This window comes from Aulonocara stuartgranti, assembly GCF_965226115.1.
Source record: "Aulonocara stuartgranti genome assembly, chromosome: 8".
Taxonomy (NCBI): domain Eukaryota; kingdom Metazoa; phylum Chordata; class Actinopteri; order Cichliformes; family Cichlidae; genus Aulonocara; species Aulonocara stuartgranti.
Window position 1 is genome coordinate 7,547,757 of NC_138959.1, and position 19,459 is coordinate 7,567,215.

General features: G+C 40.6%; 1 protein-coding gene across 1 annotated transcript; it reads right to left on the reverse strand.

The window, feature by feature from the left end:
- Positions 1-11,906: 11,906 nt before the first annotated feature.
- Positions 11,907-14,908, reverse strand: LOC309712535 (E3 SUMO-protein ligase ZBED1-like). Its single transcript, XM_082543385.1, has 2 exons — positions 14,023-14,908; positions 11,907-13,472 (listed from the first exon to the last, which is right to left on the reverse strand). Exons 1-2 carry the CDS (start codon positions 14,864-14,866, stop codon positions 12,442-12,444), a joined length of 1,875 nt encoding a protein of 624 aa, XP_082399511.1. The 5' UTR covers positions 14,867-14,908; the 3' UTR covers positions 11,907-12,441.
- Positions 14,909-19,459: the final 4,551 nt, after the last annotated feature.

The window sequence follows — 19,459 nt, forward strand, 5'->3', positions numbered from 1 at the left end:
ATTATCTTAAGACTTTTGGACCATCACTTTTTTGGAGAGAAAAGAAAAGGGTAAATTGTCAGTAACAGTAGCAAGCTTGGATGCCCGCTAATTAGCGCCTGGAATGCAGACTTAATGGATGGATTTTCAGTTCCAATTAACCACACAGCAAACCATGTTATTTATAAGGCAATCGTAACGAAAAATCTCCAAAGTGCATCCGCACAGATGTGGTGATGCCTAGATAGCTACCAACTATAGCTGTCTGTGTCACAGACAGTCAGCCTTATTGCAGTTAACCCATTAGAAACTTAAAAAAAATATGAACTAGTGAGTAGTAGTCATGGAAGACAAAATTTCCCTAAAGCAGGGGTAGGGAAATCCCAGCCTCGAAAGCCGGTGTCCTGAAGGTTTTAGATGTGTTGTTGATCCAACAACACATCTATAAATTACCTTATATAGGTAAGCACGTATTTAAATTGACGTTATTAGCAAGTAATATGAAATTGAAGATTATACCTCTGCAAAATACTGTTTTAGTTTAAAACAAATTAAACCAGTTACTTTTAGCATTGACCAAAATATGTAAGAAAATAAACAAGGAATTTAAATGGCTTTGCAAGTTAAATTGATAAAAAAGATTCTCCGGCTTTGTGGCCAAATCTGAGATATTTAGCTTTATTTTACCACTACATTTTTAAAGTTAAAATTAGGTGTGAATCATTGTTTTCTCTTTGTGGTATCAGGGGTATAGATGCTCCATATATGACTGACACATCCTGTTATTTGTTGTGTTCCAGTTTGGTTGCTCAGCGCAACAAAGGACCCCTGCTGCAACACAATTAAAAACACTACTTATTCAAATATAGGAGCGTTAATACTTGGAAATATTTCAGTAAATTTACCAAAAAGCAACAGTAAATCTTAAGTCTGAATTCGTTCCACTGGTACAGCCTCAGATGGAAAAGAACATTTTTCAATGCAATTACACTTCCCATACCAATTTGTATTTGCTGAACACACCAAATGGGCCTCGTCATGATTTCCAGTCCCCCGAGGAACACGTGGGCTGTAATGAGTGGAACATAGCAGAAATCCCTGCCGAATGCTCGCTGTGATGTAGTGGCAAATAAAAAGGTGGGCAAGCAGTGTCTCTTTCCTGTCAGTCACAGACATCCTCTTGGGACGATAAAGACGGATATAAAAATGTGTATCGTGGGCGGTTCTGCATTACTTCAGTGTATAAAAACTTGGCTTTCAGTAAGACAAGTGAGGCCTTGTATTAGTTGGGTTATATATGAAGACTCATCCACAGATAAAAAAAATATTTGCGGTGGCTGAACTGACATTAATGTATGGCAGCGTGATGGTGTCCAACCAATGGTAAAGATGTGACTCAGACATTATTAGTCATAAATATCAGCTAATACCACTGTGGGAGTGGTGTATGCTTCTGGCATTGCGCTTCTATTAAGCCACCCAACCTCAATGGAAAACGTATCACATCAAGTAAACAGAAGTCCATGTCATATGATGGAGTACAAACAGAGCCATCAGTAAGCAATTGAAGCTAAGCAGCATGTGGTTTTCATACCAAGCCCATTTCCCTGTCCTGAAGCAGGTAGTGACTTGCTTCTCATCAGAAAATCATCGTTGATATTTACAAGTCTGGAGCTGGGTAATTGCTCAGCTGGAGCACTGAAAGACATGCTAGAGAGGAAGGCAAACAGGATGTGGTGTGAGTGACAGAAAAAAATACTTTGAAAAAGCCCCAGTCGGGCAGGTTTAAGTGGAGCATGTATTTTTGGCGTACACCCAGGTTGTCCCCTGAATCTAAGCCACCTGTATTAACTCGCAACTAACCTGATTAACCTGTTCATGGATCCGACTGATGCAGATACAAGAATGATAGATTTCTGGGCTAGCAGCCAAGCGAGCCATCTTGAAGGAAATGGTTTGTGTAATTAACGGAGAAGCTCAGCAGAATGACAGGGGGTAATTGTTGAGTTTGCAGATGATCTCTTATTGTCATCGAGGGTGCCTCCTGGGCTGTTATGGGTACAGGCTGCTGCTGCTTTGGGTTTTGGGATGGGAACAGACACCTGGCAGCACTAGACACGCGAACCCCTGTTGACTCTTCCCATTCATCACCTCCTCTAGATTCAACTCCCCCTTCCCCCCACCCTTCATGTCCCTTGACACTATACCTCCAAAGCAGTTTACTATGTGGTGTGTTTGATCATATTAGCTTCAAGCTGCTGCAAAACAAATGCACAATATCCAAACAACCTTGTCAGAATGGCAGAGGAGCTGGGTGGGGGGTATTAAAAATTTAGTTGTCTGCCTTGCTCGCAGCATGGAGCAGCCCTTTGGAAAAGAAAGGAAATGGAAACTTGGTGGATCTTAGACATTGTCTTTTGCCGTACCTTATCATAGGCCTGCATCCTGATATTTAATTCGGGTTTCGACTCACCCAAGATAGCTATTTACTGTGAGAAAACTGTTTTTGTCACTTAGCTCTACTGAGATACAGGGAGTGCAGAATTATTAGGCAAGTTGTATTTTTGAGGAATAATTTTATTATTGAACAACAACCATGTTCTCAATGAACCCAAAAAACTCATTAATATCAAAGCTGAATGTTTTTGGAAGTAGTTTTTAGTTTGTTTTTAGTTTTAGCTATTTTAGGGGGATATCTGTGTGTGCAGGTGACTATTACTGTGCATAATTATTAGGCAACTTAACAAAAAACAAATATATACCCATTTCAATTATTTCTTTTTACCAGTGACACCAATATAACATCTCCACATTCACAAATATACATCTCTGACATTCAAAAACAAAACAAAAACAAATCAGTGACCAATATAGCCACCTTTCTTTGCAAGGACACTCAAAAGCCTGCCATCCATGGATTCTGTCAGTGTTTTGATCTGTTCACCATCAACATTGCATGCAGCAGCAACCACAGCCTCCCAGACACTGTTCAGAGAGGTGTACTGTTTTCCCTCCTTGTAAATCTCACATTTGATGATGGACCACAGGTTCTCAATGGGGTTCAGATCAGGTGAACAAGGTGGCCATGTCATTAGTTTTTCTTCTTTTATACCCTTTCTTGCCAGCCACGCTGTGGAGTACTTGGACGCGTGTGACGGAGCATTGTCCTGCATGGAAATCATGTTTTTCTTGAAGGATGCAGACTTCTTCCTGTACCACTGCTTGAAGAAGGTGTCTTCCAGAAACTGGCAGTAGGACTGGGAGTTGAGCTTGACTCCATCCTCAACCTGAAAAGGCCCCACAAGCTCATCTTTGATGATACCAGCCCAAACCAGTGCTCCACCTCCACCTTGCTGGCGTCTGAGTCGGACTGGAGCTCTCTGCCCTTTACCAATCCAGCCACGGGCCCATCCATCTGGCCCATCAAGACTCACTCTCATTTCATCAGTCCATAAAACCTTAGAAAAACCAGTCTTGAGATATTTCTTGGCCCAGTCTTGACGTTTCAGCTTGTGTGTCTTGTTCAGTGGTGGTCGTCTTTCAGCCTTTCTTACCTTGGCCATGTCTCTGAGTATTGCACACCTTGTGCTTTTGGGCACTCCAGTGATGTTGCAGCTCTGAAATATGGCCAAACTGGTGGCAAGTGGCATCTTGGCAGCTGCACGCTTGACTTTTCTCAGTTCATGGGCAGTTATTTTGCGCCTTGGTTTTTCCACACGCTTCTTGCGACCCTGTTGACTATTTTGAATGAAACGCTTGATTGTTCGATGATCACGCTTCAGAAGCTTTGCAATTTTGAGACTGCTGCATCCCTCTGCAAGATATCTCACTATTTTTGACTTTTCTGAGCCTGTCAAGTCCTTCTTTTGACCCATTTTGCCAAAGGAAAGGACGTTGCCTAATAATTATGCACACCTGATATAGGGTGTTGATGTCATTAGACCACACCCCTTCTCATTACAGAGATGCACATCACCTAATATGCTTAATTGGTAGTAGGCTTTCGAGCCTATACAGCTTGGAGTAAGACAACATGCATGAAGAGGATGATGTGGACAAAATACTCATTTGCCTAATAATTCTGCACTCCCTGTATGACTATTTGGATATTTGGAGGGTTTTCTTAACTAACGCCTTGAGACACTGGTCCACGTGTAGAATTATATTTAGCTTTCCAGAAATATGAATCCAGTGGCAGGTCTCCACAGGTTTCCTTTATCAGTGACCAAAGCCAGAACTTGAGTTGAGCTGGGTAACACCCTCATATTTTTTGACATTTAATAGTGCCAATTTAACAGTGCCAACCACTGAGAGGCTGTATTTCAGTATCAGACCTTGTTTTACATCCTGTGTGGGGATAATTGAGTTTTTAAAGGTTTGTGTAAAAATCAGAAGCCAAAGCCAACAAACCCGAATAACGCTGAAAAAGTGGCCTTATTTTGGCAATCTGCACAGACCAGGCTTCTGGTCATCTGCCTTTTCTGATGCCAGTGGATAAGTGTTGTTCAAGGTTCTTTATTCATCACATGCATAGTTATACAGGTATAACACACAGTGAAATGTAACCTGACACGCTCCTCGACTTGTGCAAAAAGGGGGGGGGCAAAAAATGAGTAAAAAATCTAAAAAGGTACATAGTCAGAGCAGAGCGGTCAGGAAGGCGTCTGGATGTGGCCGCGCCATCTTGTGTTGTGCGGGGAAGCATGGGTGTGGGAAGCTAGGCTAAGTCTTTAGGCAGTCAGTTGCCCTGCTAATTCTGTTTTGCAATGGTCTCTTGCCAATAGCTTGAGCTACTGTTCGTTATACAGTTTCTTTCATGGTGGCCCAAGGATAAACTGGACATTACACTAGCCGACTAGCCCATTTGAGGTACAAAGTAGGCTGGGGGCTTGCCGGTTAGCATGCTAACCTCTATTGACTGCTATTTATTCCGCATATAATAAAGACGATTTCAGGTTGTTTTAATGTTTTAAGCTATTGTACCATTAATACAAACACTAGACCTGGATCCAGTTTTAACGGACTGTGGAAAACCTTTAATGATCCTGCATTTTAAATTGCTGATATATTCCTCTATTGTTACCATGCTGCTGTTTACCAGTTTTGGCTATACGGTTATAACTGACTGTGATGTTGCACAGCCTGAATTAATTTAGCTTTTTATAGTAAATATTATATTGAGTTGGAAACTAGAATGAGTGACATTGAGCAATAAAAATAGAAATAGCATACAGTAAATTTAGACACACATCCACACGTGTCAGTGGAATTAAGCAGGAGAAGAAGATAAAAAAGAGTGTGCTTACATCTAAAAAGGCTGCACTGTCTCAGTGGAATTCCCCACAGTCTACAAAACCGCAGTAGAGATCAAAAGTGACCTACTGAAAAATATACTTCACTCAGTTTTCACTGGGATTTTGCAGTCATTTATTTTATTAATTTTTCTTTTCTGTGCTGGATACTGAGCTTCAATCTCGATTTTACTCATAATGACATCTGATGGTTTATTAACTCTTTCAGAAAACAGAGTGGATTTCAATTGGATATAAGGTCTGCAAAATGCCAAATACAGTGCTGCATCTGAGGCCGCCGATGATCAAGGCTTTCCTCCCCTCACCTAGCGCCCCTCCTCCTCGTCCACTGCTTCCTCTGTCTGACAGATGTCAGACATGCTGCAACAGGCTCAGTCCCAGAGATGTTACAGTGAGAGGAAACTGAGGGATGAAGAGGTATATCACAGGTATGAAGGGAGATTAGCCCTTGGACAGAAGTCAGTGCTAGTTTACATGCAGGTAATGACCGTTTAAAAAAAAAAAAAAAAAAAAAGGTGGTTGGATTGGGCTCCTATGCTTTTCGGGATCGATTTTCTCATATTAGTCAGTTATCCTTTACCTATATTGACCTTAAAGCCACAATCAGATTTTTGGCTTTGGCTTATACTCTTTTTCATAACCAATACAGTGAAGTTGGATATTGACTCACTGGAAACTCTAGAATCACGACAAATGAAATGCAGAATTTTGCAAAAGTAATCAAAATACAGTGACTGAAGAGTAAGAGATTGGGATGGATAGCATTATGGATTTGTGTTTTCTACCGCACTCATTTATGAATGCAGGTTCATCTTTGTTCTATCATGTAACAAAGAACAGTATGCTATACAAGTTTAAACCCACCCTTCAGGTCACATTAATCCCCTGCTGGCTCTATAGATGTATCTCTATTGCCAGCAGACGCAGAAAGCAGCAAGCTGCCTCACGCACCTGTCTGTCTCAAGATTGCCAAGAGGGGGGTTATTTCTTTTTTTTTCCCCTCTTTTTTTGAATTAGGAAAGGTAAAGGCAGAGTAGAAGGCAGGTGGGTTCCACTGATTAAAGAGAATGAATAAAACAACTGTATGTAAGACAGATGTTTTGACTGGTGCTGATACACCTGTGAGAGCTGCCTCAGTACCAGCGATCAGTACTGCTAGTGTTTTTCTTATTTTTTTTCATGGCATCTGGATTTTCTGATTGTATTTGATTTTTTACAGTCTTTTGCGGTCCATTCTGACTCCTCCTCAGAGTCGGCTGCAAAGCGCAGAAAGCTGCTTTTGCTTTGTTACCTTTTAAACACTTTATAGCCATTACCCCATGTTAGCTCTAGCATACCACTCAAGTCCATAAGTAATGCTGTTTTTATGTTAGGTTGTAGATTTATACATGATGCAGGCTTGCTGCCTATGCAGTAGTTGGTGCTGCTTTCTGTATCTGTATAATGTGATCCTAAAAAACAAATAAACAAAAGCACTTCATCTGAATTTTCTTTCGTGTCTGTAGCCTGTGTGTGAGTAAATGGTACCCAAATGAAAAAAATAAGGAATATATGAAACAAAACACATTTTACAACTTGTAAATCCTAAACATATGTTTATGAATTTGGCAGACTTTATACATGAATGCCAGGAGCTCTAGTTCACCAACTACTCACTGAGCAGTGGTGAAACCTGAAGAAGTTTTTTACAAACAGGTCATTCGCCTTGGAATACAAATCAATCCATTTTAAAGGGTGCAACTTTTATGTTTGGAGAAAACAGTTGCAATTTGTGATTAGCTGGTGAGTGTGGATGGGAGAAAAGCTGACATCGGACAAGAACATTTGCAGTTTGGTTTTTGGTGCAGCACTGTATGCATCTTTGGCTATAGACAGCTGGCAACCTTCAGCACCCACAGACTAACCAGTCGGGTGTAGACATTATTCCCTAGTTACCTAGTGGATTTTAAACTGAAATAAAAAATTTAGTGTATTGAAGACAAATGACTGACTTTAGAAGAGTTGAGTTTGTTGAGTGATTTCAGTTGAAAGCATTACTTGATTATAGGATTGACAGACCTGCAGAGATTTAGATAATTCTTTCAGCCATTGTGCAAAAAAGAGAAACATTTGCTGTTTAATTTTCTCAAAGTGCTGCTTTTCTATTTTAGATCATTGCAAATTGAATATCTTTGGGCTTTGTGTAATATGCAGTGACAGCAGATATAACAGACTACTCTAATACATCTTGACATTGTTGTGCCTGCCTCTTTTCCCGCTTAATGTCATGCTGCTCCTCTGTTTAACATGCCTGGCGTGTCTGGGGTGGGGGTATACATATGTCCTCCACATGGTTTTGCTTGTTGCGTTTCACCTCGCCCTTTGCATCATCGAGCTTCTGATTAAAAACACCACAGGGTAGATGTGGATTACATGAGAAAAATACATTAATTAATTAAAACAAAAGCCATTTTAAGTGGGACGTGCTAATTAAATGCCATAAGAAGTCTCGCATTAATTATGTAGTCTTGTCACATTCTCTAGCATATGATTGAGTGATGGTTCACGGGGACACATGATCTTTTTTGGTGAGATTTGCTGAGATTATAAGATGCAGAAAGTAAAGAAAAATAGGTTACCATCCAAAGCAATGAGGCTGTTTACCAGTCTACGGTACACGCCAGTGCAGCGCATCCCTCGTGTGTATTTGTTTGCATGAACACATCACTTGCAAGTGCCAGTTCCAATCCGTTGTGCACACTACATGATGAACTACGTGAGAGGGTGTTATCAAGCAGGAGACAGTGCTGTGTGTATGTGTATTTTGATTACTGCACCACCCCCCTGCTGAGACACTTAAATGTGGTCAGACACACGCCGACTGATGGCCATCAATAATGCACATGGAGGGAGGATCCAGCAACCCATGTTATCATCAGGGACTATTGGTCTGTCCCTGCTGGAAGCCTCCATCTCAACAGACGGATGGCTTCAATTTTCTATCTGATGAGGGAGAAAAGTAGGAAAAAAAAAACTTTCATTGCCAGACTAGACTGGCTGAAGTCTATGAATGAGTATCATCATTCCATCTAATACATGATTATTAACATTAGGGGGAAAATGGGTCCTTGTAATGGTTAAAGCATTTGCTGACAGATGAGGCAATACCTCAAAGTTTATCACTAGGGGTCCTAGCCCAGCTGTTAGCATGATAATGTATGGGAGAGAAGGATGCTGTGAAAGTGGGGAGGCGAAGAGACAAAGTCAGAAGTGTGGTGTTGATTTGTTTGTGTTTAGAGCAAAGAAAATCGAAAGCGATCAGGACATCACTTAAGCTTCAGTGGCTCTTATATCTAATGGTTATCATTCTGTCATCAGGAATTACTCAGTTTGTCAAGTGTCAAAGAAAATGGAAATAATATGAAAGGAGATTTTGGAAGTGGAAATCGTGGCTGATTTATATCTTATGAAAGATATTTCTCTTCTTTGTCAAAGCCGACTGCAGTTGCAACGTTGGGTATGTGTGTGCATCAAAGAACAGAGGAAAAATGTGGGCATAGCTGTGTGGGCACGTGCATGTGTGCACAATATCGTTTTCACATGTGGCTGCAATGGCATCACCACAACCTCTGCCTCAAGGAGAGCATTTCATCTTTGTTTAGGTGATGTCACATTCAGACTTCAATGGTGGTACTTCCACAAAAGCAAAGTGAATAGCTACCACTCTTTAGTCTGGAAGCCATTGGCTTTCCACTTCCTTCTGCCGGTCCATGACCAACAGCCCACTCACAGCCCTAATCAAGCCCTGATGAGTGGCCCAGCCTACCGCCCAGCTTTTCTACATGGCAGAAGGGGCTGTTTGAGGTGGTTAGCTGGTGATGGAGGTGGTGGAAACTCCTTTGCCGCCATGCGTTCCCAATCCTGGCATGGAAATGGGCCCCATTTGAGGTTTTCCTTCGGAGACGTGCGGACAAAGCAGACGCAGTGCAAGCGTGTGTGGTAAGATGCCCAGTGAGAGAAGAATGGAGACGTATCACGAGCAATTTTTCCTGCATATATTCAACCTTTCCTTAATGGCTATTACAACAATTGCCTGCATCACCGTTTGAACGTCACTTACAGTTTTAGGGTCGCTACATTAGTGTAATAAATTTATTCATAGCTGTCTCTCAGCCCCGGGGGCTGGTGGGCATCCTCTTTAATAAGGCGCTGACATCGGTCTGCAGAGATTGCCCACTGAGCATCATCTCGCACAAATGGGGGTCAGAGACCCGGAGTGTGTGTGTCTGTGTGCCTGTCATTGTGTCTCCAAACAACACATATACTCGGGGTGTAATTTTTGGCTACATGCCATCAATGCACCAGGAACACGGAAATGAAATGAACACATTAGCTCAAGTCATTGAGCAGTCTCCCACCCATAAGCAGTCGTACCTGTGTGTAGCGCCTTGTTCACACATGTGCCCACTGATTCTTCCCATGGTACTGAATTCTAATACATTTTTTGCTCCATCACACACACGTTACTTGACATCAACAAGTAATTTGAAACATGCAATCACTTCATTACATGCTAGACTGTATTTCTTCTTTTTTCCATCCCCCATCTTTCCACTGCTTCTTCCTGCCATTATAATTGCATTGAAACTGCAAGCAGCATTTCTGAGCAGACACTTGTAGGCTATATGTGAAGTGCACAGATAAAAGGCAATTCTTCATCCCCCTATATCATTAGTTACCATTCTGATCAAACTGCAAGGGTCATGGATAGTTCGCCAGACTAAATTTACCTACTCCAGTTTTGAACCCATGTTCAAACATTTCAGTTTTTTGTCCTCTAGGCAATAAGTTCTTCATGGTTGTTCAAAGACATACACGCAGACGCATATACACACAGAAACGGAATGAGGATTATGCGTTTGATTGTATCTTCATCACAGAGAATCAAATCATGTCATTGTGCATGTGTAAGTGCGACAGCTGATATGCAAAAGGAAACCAGCAAAAGTGTAACATCTTAAGGAGAAAAGAAACCGATACTGGTTAGCGGTAACGCTGCATTCAGAGTCAGACATGTCTGCTAGCATTTGCTGTATTAATATTTAACTATTGCGGTGATGTTAAAGTTTGTTACAGTTTTATAACTTTGAAAGTTTCCATATGGAAAAGAAGCTGAAACAAAGCTCGCAGTCAGTGTTTATGTTTTATACATACTGCATGTCTCAAAGATTTATGTCTCATACTGTGATTTACACAGGAGTGTGGTTCCTTTCACATTTTTCTCTTGCAACATAATGTTTACTTGATTTATGTATAATTCTTATAATTATGCTGCATGAGAAAAAAGGGCACACTTTCCTATGTAAATCATAGCAGAAATAAATGTCTTGTAAGACTTGTACATAAAACATAAACACTTAGTAGGAGAAGGAAATGGGGAGTTCTTACCCTCGTTTTTTTCACACGTGGTTCGCAAGCTCCTGTCTAGCTAAAGTAAAAAAAAAAAAATGAGGCTGGAAGCATTTAACCTTTTTAAATAAATAAATAAAATTATTTTATTTTTTATTATAAAATAGGAAAAAAAGTTTGTGCTCTTTTCAAAAAGTTTTTTGAGACAATTTTCATGTGGAATAGCATAGAACATATTAAACCCCATCTTAAGGTCTTTAACACATAATTTTTTTGGTCAAAAATGACCTTTATTACAAATGTATTTTGTATTCTCTTGGTTTCTATTGGATTTAATGATAACAGCCAATGAATCAGGCCAATAAATGTATTAAAGTCAATGTTATACACATTTATTGTGTGATGATGTGCTGACGTTCACACAGAGCATCAGAATAAGAAAGACAGGGGATTTAAGTCACTTTGAATGTGGCACTGTTCTGTTTTGGTGATCCATCTCTAGGATTTGGTCTGACAAAAAGAAAACATCTAGTAAGTGGCAGTTCTCTGGGTAGAAATGCCCTTTTGATGTCAGAAGTCAGGAGAGAATTGCCAAAACTCTTCAGGTTTATAAAGTAACAGTAATTCACCTTGAAGCAGTTGGCTACAGCAGCAGAAGACCGTACCAGGTGCCTCTGCTGTCAGCTAAGAACAGGAAACTGAGGCTACAATTCACACAAGCGCAGCAAAATTACAGAAGACTGGAAAAATGTTGGAAAAATGCAAGGACTAAAATGGTTATGATGGTTGCTGAGTAGTCTAGTAAGGCTACTGCGAGGTATAATGTTAATTACAACATGCTAACTTAAGCATTTTTGTAATGTTAGCCACTGCAACCAATTTCAAATCTGGAGCATTGTTAATTTTAAAACGGCAGGATATATTTGCCTTATAGAAACCTTTCTGGCTGGCTGTTGATGTGGGGGATATTTTTTTTGGCACACTTTGAACCCCTTAAAAAAACCTGAATATTGTTGCAGACCATGGCCATCCCTTTATGATGACAGTGACAGTCACAACGCTCATCTTAAACTGGTTTCTTGAACATGAGAATGATTAATCTGCACTCAAATGGCCTCCACAGTTACCAGATCTCAATCCAACGTAGCATCTTTGGTATGTGGTGGAATGAGAGAGTCACGTCAGGGATGTGCAGTTGGCACTAGAGCTGGGCGATATGGACCAAAATTCATATCTCGATATTTTTTAGCTGGATGGCGATATAAGATATATATCTCGATATTTTTTTAATCCCATAAAGTAAGAACAAAAAGAGAGTTCTTGGTCAAAGGTACTTGTCCCAGATGTCACACATGTAACTTTTATTAAGATACAACTGTAGATGTACACGAAAAAATTGTCAAAAATAAATTGTCAGCATTTATTAAATAATAATGCTCCATTTTTTTTCTTTTCATACATAACAAAAAGCTAAAAATTGTAAACTAAATGTAAAATGTAAACTAAAAAGATGCAGATCTAAAATAACAAAGGCATCTTGCTCTTTAAAAAGTGCTTACACTGAATTAAAGTTTTCTAAAGTGCTTCTTTGTGTGTATTGCTGAACAATCATCTGGTACTTTGTGCAAAAAACCAAACATGTAAACAGATTGAATGAAATTAACAAAATTACATTCTTTGGTCAGTGGGTCTTTGTGCAAATCTCCAATGACAATAACAATATAGAAAGAACACAAACAAGCAAGGCCAACAACTGTACAGCTTACAGATTTTGTGCCAGGAAAACTAATCTGTCAACATTATCAGGCTTCAACGATGCCCTGTGGCAGGTTACAATGTTTCCACTGCAACTAAAAATCCTTTCAGAAGGGGAGCTGGTAGCTGGCGCACAAAGATATTTCTTGGCCAGGAGGCTCAGTGCTGGAAAGGCAACTTCATGTTCCTTCCACCATTTGAGAGGGTCAGCATCACTCTCTACACAAACTGACAACAGGTAGCTAGAAAATTCATTTTCGATTGCTTCCCTTTTTGTGAAACCAGTGTTGGTGGCTGTGCTGTGCTGGAAGAAGCTTGCCAGTGATCTCTTTTTTTTAGCTGTGTGTCCTACTGCTGCTTCTTCTTGGTCTGCAGACTCAGGCACGGCTGGATCAGTCAGCTCAGACAAACACGTACCCTGATAGCTGAGCAGAGACTCTGCCTCCAAGATGAGTTTATGTTTTAGTGCATTAATCTTCTCACTAGGGATGTATTTCGCCCTGAACCGTGGATCCACAAAAGAAGCCATGTCCAACAGGTCACTGGTGGATGGATCTGCATATTTATTGTTGAGGTAATCCACAATGCGGGTCTTGATGGATTTACACAGCTCACTATCCTCCTCTCCAGGTGCCAGGAGACTAGTGTTAAACAGGTGTAGCACAGGTCTGACATAGGACAGGGTCACATACTTCTCTCCTGAAAGTGCATCAGTGAAGTCCTGACAGGGTTTGAGAGCTTTCTGAACTGCTTCCAGGACCTCTATGTCCTGCCAAGTAGGGACTAGAGGTCTGGTTTTCATGTCGACAGAGAGGACTTTAGAAAGTGCTCTTTCCTGCTCCAGAACTCTCTCTATCATGAGAAGCCTTGATCCCCAGCGAGTTGTTGCCTCTGTGAGTAGCTGGTGACTTGGAAGACCCAGCTGTATTTGCACTTCAGCCAGCTCTCTTCTCTTCCTCCAGCTGTAGGAGAAGCTGCTGACGACTTTCTTACACAGAGAAATAGCCCGGGTAATGCGGGCATCATCCATAGCATGTCCTGTGACACACAAAATACAAACTTTTAAAATCACTTTAATTGTTATGTTAAGATGCAAATCACTCAAAGGCAAATTAACATCCATCTCAGTTGTATAGAATGTGATGCATAAGACTTAACAATATTTGCAAAATGTGTCGTGTATTGTATAACCTAGAAATGGTTCTAGTTAAACTATCTTGGTAAAATCACCAGATCACCAAATGATTAGAACATGTGTTTTTTCGTTTTTTTTACACCTTTTAATCTCACTATGTATTTAAAAATGTATCCCTGTCTTGTCTCAGCTGTGGTCCTCATTTAGTGTCACAACTCAATCTAATACAAAGACAAATACACCCCAATACGTTTATTGGATTTAATAGGGATAGTTTATTTATTTGTTCAACTAACTTTCGATTTCTAAGTGATAGATGTATATGCTGGCTATGACTTATAAAAATATTTGTCTTGTGGTCCATAGGCATGTTTAGCTCTACAAGAGACTCTATACACTTTTCATTTATTAGCGTTTTTTTTTCCAAATCAAAAAATTCAGTATTGCACTTACCAATGGCCAGATGAAGCCTGTGACCAAAACACTGGATCCTCGACCACTTGTTCAGTTGAACCGCCTTGACAATATTAGCCCCGTTGTCAGTTGTTATAGCAACCAGTCCCGTCGGGTTGAGCTTCCAGGTTTTGAGCACATCCTGCAGGGCTTCAGCTATATGCTCTCCGGTGTGGTCTTGAGGAAAGTAGCTGGTCTGGAGACAGGCAGTTTTCAGTTCCCAGTCTTCCATGAAATGTATAGTCACACTCATATATGGCTCGCATGTCCTGCTGGACCACATGTCGGTTGTCAGTGCGAAGTGAGACACTTTGGTGAGCTGGGCAGCGAGACTCTGTCTAACATCAGTATACATTTTTGGCAGTGCTTCTCTGGTGAAGTATTTCCGGCTAGGTAACTGGTATCTTCGGTCAAGAGTTTTTAGCAGCTGTATAAAGCCCTCTTGTTCCACAGTTGAGATGGGGACCATGTCTTTAGCAATATGATAGGCCACTGCTTTAGTAATTTCCCCCCACTTCTCACTTTTTGTATCATATGGCACAGCACGAGTATATGAGTGTTGTAAGGTGGTCTGTTTCACGGCAGGAACCTTGGAAGACTTTGCGGTCTGGGCTACAGCACGCAATTTCACACACTCTTCATACTGCACTTTATGGCGCAGTTGTAAATGGTGGTAAAGATTAGTGGTGCTCGAACCTTTCGTTGCGACGCTTTTTCGACATTCTCTACAGAATACATTATTCTGCTGCTCATCTGACACTTTGAACCCGAACCATCTCCAAATAATTGAGCCATTGGTTTTCTTTTTTCCGACGAGCTCCTCTTCGCTAGCTCCTGTGTCCATCTTGTTGCCAACTGCAGGTTTAGCGATGGGGGAGGGGGTTTGTGTTCAGTGAGGGTGAGAGGCGGGGCAAACAAACCCAGACGAGAGAGAGGCAAAATAGCGGCTCCACAAGTGTAATTATAACGCAACATAGACTATATCGATATAAACGATATTGTCACAGCTTATGTCTTGTATAAAAATATATCGATATTTTTAAAAAAATCGATATATCGCCCAGCACTAGTTGGCACTGCACATCCCTGCAGAATTAAGGCACTTCTGAAGGAAAAGGGGCACCAGCAAAGGGTATCTAAGAAAGCGACAGATGAGTTTGTATGCTATTTATGTTATCAGTATGTTCACAACCTGTTTGGCCTTTGCTTGCCTATCTCGTCTCTAATATGTATTTTAAATAGAGAATTCATTCAAATTCTAATAATGAAAAACAAAAACAATACATGAATGAGACCCAAAAATCTGCTCTATGGCTTTGCTGGAAAACACTTTGGCATATTTCAACCACTACTTTTTGATGCCTTCAGCATTACAGTTATAAGTGATGTTACGAAACCAGCAGCAAGAAGCATGAGCTTTTCCCAATGGAATGCAGGTCATGTGGTATAAATGCGGAGGTCCTAGTCACATTTTTAGTAGCCTGATAAAATTTTAATGTGCTTTTTGAAGATCTCAGAAATCATGTAAATAAGGAAAAAAAATGGAATTACACAGTCTATATATACATGATATAAAAATGAAAGTGACAAGTGAGAGTCTGGGAGCAAACTTGGAAAGGACACAAGGGAGACCATGCTAACCTCAACGCTGCTAAAGTTCATGTGCTTTTTAATAAGTGCCAATAAAATCAAACAGTCAGACTGGTGATATAATGCCTTCCATTCAATTGTCCTTCAGCAAGGCTAAAAAGGTGAAGGGTAGATAAAGGGTGGGGGTGTTTTTTTTCCTCTTTCTTTTTATGTTTTTATAGGTGTCACATGGTGCAATTGTAATGTGCATCAAAGAAACCCTGGAAACCCAACCAACGAGCAAATATATGTTGCCATGCATATTTTACAGCTGCTAGAGAGTGCATACGGCTTACAAGGGTGTAAGTGGTGAGAAGACACTGTAGAGGTGCCTTGTGCTTTTTTTTTTTTTTCTTCTTTTCATCCAGAGTGTTGGCAAAAATCACTCTGGAAGAAAGTGAGGACATTAGTAAAAAGAGGAGGAATGGGAAATGGGGTTTAGAGGAGAGACTCTTCAGAACATTTTCCCTCCTTGGTACCATATTCTGTCCATTAGTGTGAGTGGTGCTTTTCCACGCTGGTTACTGCACTCTTCAGGTTGACTTATCCCTCTTGAAGCATGTGAGATTGGGGAGGATGGGGGGTAGGCATCAGGTGGAGAGGAAGATAGAAGCAATTGATGCAGAGGTGGGTGGTAATTACAAACATTACTGTCATGGCAGGGTTATCTGTCCATCTTTTCTGCTCTTCTGTTATTTTTTTTTCTTGTTCATTCTTGCGAGTGTTACGAAGCAAAATTACACTGGCAGCCAATTAAAGGGCCCTTCCTGTCTCTCTGATAAGAGGGCTATTAATATTGCAGCAATAGTTGACACTTAACCGGCGATGAATGGCTGTTGATGAGCACAGAAAGTTTATCGACTCGTCCGTGGGCTCAAACTCTTTCTTAGTAAAAAGAGAGAATTAACTGATACCACAAGGGGCTAAGCTCCCGGCATCTTATCAGCTGATTACTCTAAAACCATCAAGTATATTTTCATTGGAAAAAGAGGAAAGAGTTGATTCTTCTGTGAAATATAAAAATAGCTCCGGGCGAACAGTGTAAAAGCTCAGTCATAAATTATAACAACCGTGTTGAGGTTTTTTTAATCTCATCTCTCGTTCAAATAGCTGGTTTGAGGCACTGTGTGTGTGACTATGTACTTTTGTGAAGGATTTTCCCTCCCTCCAGGAATGGACAGGATTTTTCAACACACTGCCTCCTTGAAGACTTCTTTTTTTCTCAAACACTTTTCCCTGGTTTGGTCTGTGCCAAAGAGGAAGGGTGTGTAGGAGAGTGTATAGCTCCACAAGAACTGGGTACATGCCAAATCCTACCGGCACAATAAAGAAAAGTAATATTGCTCATATTGTGTTTGACAGACATGGTGACTTTAAACATATTTTCTTTGATTTTGTAGACTTTATTTAAAATTCCCCTAGTATATAACTGTAATTAGGTGAAACACTTAATCGTAAAACTAAGTTTTGTTTGTTTGCTTACTGATGCATTTCAGGCACAAGTACCCACATAGCAAAATTGGTATGGCCCAGATCTGGCCCACACAATGGGCTTACACATGGCCCGCATACCGCAAAGACTATCGGCCCTTTGGTGGCCCGGATCTGGTTTGCCAGAGGTGGCCCACACATGGGCCAGCACAAGGCGAGTTGCAGACACACTGCTGGCCCTGTGCTGGCCCTGATGTCAGCCTAATGTGTACCTTAATCAAGCCATGTAATAACAACATGTGCCGGAACATGATAGCCTCCTGAGCTACAGCTACCCGCTGGCAAACATGAGTAAACCATCACTTGGTTTGGATAACGTGTACACTCACAAACCTGTCAAACCTGCATTTGAAACATTGGCTACCATAGCAGTATAGTATTCCAACATGGCATTTGGGTCTTCTAACTAAAATAGGAAAATAAATAGCACCATCATTGCCGGACCTGGCCCACATCTGGTTGACATACACTCTGCCATGACACCAGTCACTCAGAAGTGCCAGCTTGATGCCGATCCAGGGAAGACCTGTTTTCTATGAGCCTGGGCCACATACACCAAACCACAATTGGGCCAGATGTGGCATGCCATCATATAAATAGTGCCATCTATGCCAGGCATGGCCCATATCTGAATGACATACCACTTACCATGCCAGAAGTCAGCCAGCAATGCCGGCTTGATACCAGAACCGGGCCAGACCTGTCTGCTATGTGGGTAGTCTGTGGAAATTCTGGTGACCTTGGCACAAATCCTGAAAAGATGGACAGAACCGCTGTAATGTCAGTGTCATGTGGACTTCTGTTTTTGAGCATTTTTGCCATCACCATGCTGAATCCAGAAGATGACTTTATTTTGGAGCTAGAAGCGATTATAAGAGAGGGGGGTGCTTAGTCATCATGTATTGCTAGAGTGTACTTAGACAGCATGGCTGCCTTAAATAGTACTACTTAGCAAGTATCTCTTTCTAACATCAGTCTAAATGCCTAATAAAAAACTGTGACCACAGAATCCTTTGGCAGTCTATCCGTACAGTTAACAGCACCTCATGTTGCAATACTGGGTAAAAGTCTTGAGCACCCTGTCATATCTTCATATTTTTCTTCCAAAGAGCCAGACTTTCTTGTAATTTAAAAAAAACGCTCTTGAGCTTTTTCACTAATTTTCAGTCCAGTGATTGTACCTGACGGATGTTTTTTTTTTTTTTTTTTTTTTTTTTTTTGAACCCCTTAACACCAAGCTATAAATCATTCAACCATACAAACAAAGGCGCCTAACTCGAGGGATGAACCAGTGTTGTGACTACACAAAACAGGCAGTCTGTTGGGGAAAAACATATAATTTGTTCCCATTTCTTTAGTTGGATCTATACAAAATGACAATGGTAACACAGTCCAAGTGGCATAACATAGTGTTTTTTTTGTACAGACTTGACATATCTCAGACTGATGTGTAGTGTGTCCTTAAAAATTAGGAAGAAGTGTCATGTCTAAAAAACTTTTGTGGATAGGCAGTATCTGAAAGTCATGTGATTAAGAAAAGACCTGATACAGAACCCTTATCAGTCATGGATTGGCCTCCCCAGAGCATAGCCCTCAACTTTATTGGGTTTATCTTTACAGACAACAAAATGCAGACAACTTTCAAGGGAGAGGCTTTGGGATGTCCTTCAAGAAGTACTTATCGAAATTCCAAGAAAGCTTGCCTAAGAGTTCAAGAATAAAGGTGGTCAAACCAAATGATTGACTTTTAAGCTTGTTAGATTTGACCAAAAAAACAATACTTTTTCCTTTTATACTGTATTTTCATTTATTTTTGTAGATGCTTCAAAGTGTGGCTCAAGACGTTTGCACAACACTAAAGTACAAAGGCCACTCCACACAATCGCAGTTCAATAATTCCTAGTGCTGACACGTCCACCAGACTGTGCTGGCACTATAACTGTATAAGGCCTTATTATAATTATACCTCCTTATACAATTTAAACAGAATACTTGCAGCTTCAGCAATCAGCATTTCATCTCCATTTTAAGGGGAAGTATTATACAATATGAGGCCTACTTTTATTCATTCGTTACTGTCATTGTGTCTTTTGGTTATGATGACTTACTCAGCTGCTGGAGTGCAGGGAATGAAAATTCAGATAAGTCAAACGTAATCTAATACATACATGCATACATACATTTATCTGGCTTTGGCTAAATGCCTTATTCTGAGGTGAAGGCAAAATGTGAAACATTACAACATACAAGCCTGTGTTATGTATGTGCTCTCCATCTTATCATAGTAATTTAAAAATCAAGTAGATAGACCTGCATA

Bases quoted from the DNA above. Each gene is read 5' to 3' on its own strand.
- LOC309712535 (XM_082543385.1), bottom strand. From the start codon at position 14,866: ATGGACACAGGAGCTAGCGAAGAGGAGCTCGTCGGAAAAAAGAAAACC. The intron at 13,473-14,022 runs GTAAGTGCAATA...TGTGTGTCACAG, and splicing joins CAGGCTTCATCTGGCCATTG to GACATGCTATGGATGATGCC.